Source organism: Electrophorus electricus, chromosome 11 (assembly GCF_041902795.1).
Source record: "Electrophorus electricus isolate QZ-2024a chromosome 11, ASM4190279v1, whole genome shotgun sequence".
NCBI lineage: Eukaryota > Metazoa > Chordata > Actinopteri > Gymnotiformes > Gymnotidae > Electrophorus > Electrophorus electricus.
Window position 1 is genome coordinate 18616431 of NC_137507.1, and position 6070 is coordinate 18622500.

Consider the following 6070-nt stretch of genomic DNA (forward strand, 5'->3'; position numbering starts at 1 on the left):
CATACTCTGCGTGTCGGGTCTATGACCCTGGACCGTCCTGAGGATTGCCATTCTGGATTTTGCCTCTGATAAATAATCTCAGTGTTACACCATGCGAGACATTAATGAGTGCGTTGCGTTATAAATGTTTGCATTATCGAGTCCTTAAGTGAAGGAGGTCAGCCTTCCTAAAGTCTGCGAGCGTGTGTTTCTCTCCGGGGCTGTCGGCCAGGCTGATCCAGGAGGAGAAGGAGTCAACGGAGCTGCGGGCGGAGGAGATCGAGAACAGGGTGGCGAGTGTGAGTCTGGAGGGGTTGAACCTGGCACGGGCGCACCACCATGGAGCCTCCATCACCGCATCGGCCACGGCCTCTTCGCTGGCTTCCTCCTCTCCACCCAGCGGGCGCTCTACGCCCAAACTCACCCCTCGCAGTCCCGCACGCGACATGGAGCGCATGGGGGTCATGACCCTGGTATGGTTTCTTCCATGGTTTCTACCCCCTTCGTTTCAAAAATTGATTGGCCCCAGTAGTTAAAGTAAACACACTCACAGGTTTAACAAAACAGAAATGGTGAGAGAAGCACTCGGTATTTGGTTCAGGTCAGACTGGGTGCAGGGAGGTGGGCCGTTGAGAGGTCCAGGGTGTTTTTAAAGCACTTCACAAATGTGTTCTTTCGCATACGGTGGATGAGTATTGTTAAGAGATGTTGTATTGTTTTCCTGAGATTAATGTGCCTGTTAATGTCTCCTGCAGCCCAGTGACCTGAGGAAGCACAGAAGAAAGGTAGAATGGCATTTCTGAGCACAGAGCCTGTCCTGCCGTGGTAAACGCAAGTGTCTCACTAATCAGAGCAGTATGAACGTGACCTCTGCGCATCTGTGTCTGCGCATCTGTGTCTGCGCGTGTGTGTGTGTGTGCGCATGTGCGCGCGTTCCAGATTGCAGCTGGGGATGAGGACGGTCGGGAGGATAAGGCCACCATCAAGTGCGAGACCTCTCCTCCTCTGACACCACGCCAAGTCCGCCTGACGCGCACACTCCCAGCATCCTCTCACAACGACGCGCGGTAACACACCCACGCAAGCAAGCAAACATATACTACCACAACCATCCACATTCACGCATCCCAGAAGCCGAATGAAAGGGCGTCCCGTTGTGTGAATGTGTGCGTGCAGTCTGGCTGCTACACTGGACACAGAAGCCAGCGCTCTGAGCAGCGTAGCCAGCAGCCAGGACTCCCTGCACAAGCAGCCCAAGAAAAAAGGCATCAAGTCCTCCATCGGCCGTCTGTTCGGAAAGAAAGAGAAAGGCAGACTGGGGCACCTGGGAAAAGAGCTCATGGGAGCAGGACCAGGTTAGAGTGCACTCTCTCTCCATCTCTCTCTCTCAGAGGACTGGCAACAACAGCCCCATGCAGCTGTGTAGTTAGGAGGTTGGACTGCTAGCGGCCGCAGGCCTGCCAACCCGGCACTTCTGTAAGGCCGCAGAACTGCCGTTTTGTCTGGTCTGACTGAATCAGCTGAGTTGAGTTGAATTCTCTGTCTTTCTCTCTCCCATCTTTCTGTCTCGTTTTTCACTCGTTCTCTGTACATGTATGAATACTACTCACAGATGAAGCGACGTTTTATCCAATGAAAGTGGGTAAAGAGGTTATATTAATGATAAGGAATGTCTCACTGCGTGTCCGTGACTGACCAGTGCTCTCTTCCCGTTAGGCAACGTGTCTGACCCGGAGCTGCTCAGTCAGGACATCACGGTGGGCAAACTGGGCACACAGGCCGAGAAGGACCGCAGGCTCAAGAAGAAGTGAGTGTTCTGCACGAAGCGCCTCGCGGACCGCGCAGACGCGTTTGGCGAAGGGCGTCCTGTGCATTACTGGATAGCGCTCTGTTGTCTTGACGAGCCCAGCCCAGTTCGTAGGTCGGTTCAGCTGTTAGAGGCTGCTCTGGCGAGATATTTGACCACTCAAAGGAGGGAAGTGTTTGTGTGTGCAGGTCCTGTTTAAAGCTTGCCTGTAATCTAGGATTCTCACAAACCTTTATGTTAATATCACATAATTAGTGTGTGATTCGCCCCCTTAACCAGGGATCTCTGAAGAGTCACAGCACTACACAGTTTAGTGACTTCTTTCCTCTGACAACACCCAATTCACCTCATCAGTGATTGGTTAAATAAGGTCAGGTGTGCTGAACTGGTAAAACTTCATAACTTTCCCTTTAAGCAGCAACACTGACCAAACAATTCACCGCAAGTCCTTTAGACCGTGCAGAAACCAATCCACAACCCCTCTGAGCAACCTACAGGAGAAAATGCATGAAGAGTTCAGGGAGTAGCATGTACATTTGCAGTCTACATCCAAATCGAGTCGTATGCGTTGCATTTTGTACCATTGATGCCAGGTAGAGATGACGTTGCCATAAAAGGAGTGTGCGGGTACTGTAAAACAGCGTTTTACAGAGTCACAGCACATGACACAACAGCGAATGCGTATGACAGTGAGTGATCCTGGTGCATACTCGGTTATGAGTCGGAGAATGTGTGATCGATCAGTAATGTCTGAGCTGTACCGCTCTCTCCACAGCTGGGGGAGGGGTTGCTTGTTGCTCCGTGGGTTTGCTGGGTCGATGCCTTCAGAGCATGTTACTGATATTCCTGGCGAGCCCCGCCCCCTGCCCCGCCTCCCGCCCGCCACATCGTATTCACTGTGCTCATGCTTAAGCAGGCCGCCATGACCTCCCGTGAAATAATCGCTTTTTGGTTTTGCTGCCCCGTCGTGACTTTGGCCGCTGGAAGGCACGTCTCCGTAGTGTCATGGCATTCCGATGCCTTTTTGCATGCTGTATGGTCGGGACTGTTAAACTGGAAGAGAAGAGCGTGCTGAGTAAGTGGGAGTGAAAGACTGCTGGCCTGCTTCTGTACAGTTCTGCCCACGTGCCCTTATTCCTGGGCGGGTCAGAACCTGCAGTGCAAACATATTATATTAACAGATTAGCATTTTTTAAAATGCTTTAACACACTGTACTGTACATACAGTATGCTCACTTTATTTTAACAAACATTTAATTTTGTCTCCCCTCTCTCTCTCTCTCTCTCTCTCTCTCTCTCTCCCTCTCTCTCTCTCTCTCCCATCTCTCTCTCTCTCTCTCTCCCTCTCTCCCTCTCTCTCTCTCCCATCTCTCTCTCTCTCTCCCTCTCTCTCCCTCTCTCTCTCTCCCTCTCTCTCTCTCTCTCTCTCTCTCTCCCTCTCTCTCTCTCTCTCTCTCTCTCCCATCTCTCTCTCCCTCTCTCTCTCTCTCTCTCTCTCTCCCATCTCTCTCTCTCTCTCTCTCTCTCCCTCTCTCTCTCTCTCTCCCTCTCTCTCTCCCTCTCTCTCTCTCTCTCCCTCTCTCTCTCTCTCTCTCTCTCTCTCCCTCTCTCTCTCTCTCTCTCTCTCTCTCTCTCTCTCTCTCTACCTCTCCTCATCTGATTCTGTATCAGCGGGTAAGTTTGGTCTGCGTCGTTGAGACTTGCTGCGTTCCCCACTCGTGGGCGCCGTGCGTGTCTGTGTGTGTGTCTCTGTGCCGCTGTGATTGTGTCGCTCTGAGAGGGGTCAGCTGTGTTCACCGTGCCGGTTTGCCACCTGCGGCCCCAGCTCCGCCCCACCCGACCCCCGACCCCTACAAGCCCCTCCCTCCCTTTGTCCTCTCCTGCCATTTCTCTCAGTCGATACTACATGGGACGCTTCCCTTCTGCAGTTCTGTAAAGGATGCATCTCTGCCTGGAAAGATGTGTGTGCCTTCAGCCTGTTTCTGAACTGCTGTGTTGAGGCCTATGTGTTTGTGGTTTGTGTGTATGTTTGTGTGAGTGTGCGTGTGTGTGTGTGTGTGTGTGCGTGTATTTGTGTGTATGTGTGCATACAGTTACAAGAAAAGGTTTGTGAGCCATTTACTGGGATTTCTGCATGAATGTCTCTTAAAATGTGATCTGATTTTTTTTTCTAAGTCCTAAAAACAAATATAATCATTTAATATACAACACATTAATTTTACATTTCATGGATATTATATAAATACAGTTTGAAAAAAACAAAAAAAACAAAAACTCTTCAAAAGAGGGATTGAGTGCTCGTCTTCCAGTAGCTTCCAGTCTGCTCTGGTGTGTCTGGTGCGTGTTTTTCCAAACATCTGCTTGTCATAAATGATGTCACAGCAGTGCCATATGGCCTAATACGGCATGATCAAAAGATCATTTAGAAGACCTTCAAAGAACGTTGTTCAGGCTGGTTAGGCTGGAGGGGTGGAACCCGCCCACCTCCGTCAGTGCACCGTCACACGGAGAGGTTTGCAAATGCAGGAAATTCAGCACTGTTACTTCTCTGCCTAGGAGTGACTGTGCCACTGTGGTCAAATACCAGAGCGATGAGCAGATGAGACAAAAGTCAAAAGGAAACATTGTTATTTACTAAGCATAAGGTCCGACATTTTTTTCTATCAGTCAGTCGATAGTGGAAATAGAATATTCAGTGGCATGGCCACTAATAATGACTTGGATTCTTTAAACCATTTTGTTCAATAATGTTTTGGCACGAAATTAATTATTTATAATTATGACTTGGATGATGATATGGTCCCATTTTAGGTACTCTTAATGCAAAAATCCTGATCATTTTAAAGCGTTGACCTTGTTCCTGCAGCTGTATGCGCCTCTGTCTGTGTGCTGGATTGGAATAACCAGGCCCCATGGCTGGTTATGGATTACCACCTCTTCCGAATTCTGTTCTTGATTCCCTTTGTTGTTTAATGACTAGTTTTCTCCCTCCCCAGCGTCAGTATGTTCAGAGGATATCAGTCACATGTAACACAAGTCAGCCTGACCATATCATATCCGACATGTAAAGATAAGGAAAGGGTCACGGCACCGCTACACTTGAATACAACACCTCAAGGACCTGATAAGCTACAGCGGGGATGTCAGATATTGTGTTCCCCGGAGAACCACAGCACTGTAAAGTGTCATGTTTGCTCTGCTCTGACCTCCCAGTGTAGCTCATGAAGGCCTTGGGAACTGAAGAGGTGGGTCAGGTGTGTTGGATCGGAACGAGTTTCAGACCCCCAATTAAAGCTTTAATGCATAAAAAATTGAGACATCAGATCAGTATTGCCCCTACTAGATATTGGTTCCAGACCGTTCAGTTTGGCACTTTTTTTTTTTCTCACGTTAGCTCTTACACACTTTAAAGACCTCAATACACCTGGCCCAAGGTCTGGTCTGCAGATAGTAAACAAATCCCATAACTCTCTCTCCCTCTCTGTTTGCTGCTGCATATTTTAAATCCAGGGTGCCCAACGCTGTATTCAAGTGTCCTTACTTTGCACTGCAAATGCATTTCTGCATTATTAATTCATCTTCAGAAGGAGGAAAATCCAGCACTTACTTTTAATCACTGTCCACTTAACATTGCCTTACTGTGGGTTCTGTAATACATACCACTTAGACGGACAATTGCACAACAGTACTGCAAACTAAATTTGAATATGCTATATAAGAAACTAGCAGAGCATGGAACGCAGGCGAGTGTGTGCAGGTCCAAGCAGGTAGCACAGTCGTGTGTGCAGGTCCAAGCAGGAAGCACAGTCGTGTGTGTGTGCAGGTCTAAGCAGGTAGCACAGTCGTGTGTGTGTGCAGGTCTAAGCAGGTAGCACAGTTGTGTGTGTGTGCAGGTCTAAGCAGGTAGCACAGTTGTGTGTGTGTGCAGGTCCAAGCAGGTAGCACAGTCGTGTGTGTGCAGGTCTAAGCAGGTAGCACAGTCGTGTGTGTGTGCAGGTCTAAGCAGGAAGCACAGTCGTGTGTGCAGGTCCAAGCAGGTAGCACAGTCATGTGTGTGTGTGCAGGTCCAAGCAGGTAGCACAGTCATGTGTGCAGGTTCAAGTAGGTAGCACAGTCATGTGTGCAGGTCCAAGCAGGTAGCACAGTCATGTGTGCAGGTCCAAGCAGGTAGCACAGTCATGTGTGTGTGCAGGTCCAAGCAGGTAGCACATTCGTGTGTGTGTGTGTGTGTGTGTGTGTGCAGGTCCAAGCAGGTAGCACATTCGTGTGTGCAGGTCTAAGCAG

General features: G+C 49.2%; 1 protein-coding gene across 9 annotated transcripts in view; it reads left to right on the plus strand.

Moving 5' to 3' along the window:
* ppfia2 (PTPRF interacting protein alpha 2) overlaps nucleotides 1-6070 on the plus strand; it is a 179189-nt gene that overhangs the window by 156549 nt on the left and 16570 nt on the right. For all 9 annotated transcript variants that reach the window (XM_081723166.1, XM_081723165.1, XM_081723169.1 and 6 more), the window contains 5 exons: nucleotides 212-452; nucleotides 735-764; nucleotides 919-1046; nucleotides 1156-1334; nucleotides 1696-1786. In XM_081723166.1, the coding sequence (XP_081579292.1) occupies nucleotides 212-452; nucleotides 735-764; nucleotides 919-1046; nucleotides 1156-1334; nucleotides 1696-1786 (669 nt within the window). The remainder of the gene's footprint in view (nucleotides 1-211; nucleotides 453-734; nucleotides 765-918; nucleotides 1047-1155; nucleotides 1335-1695; nucleotides 1787-6070) is intronic.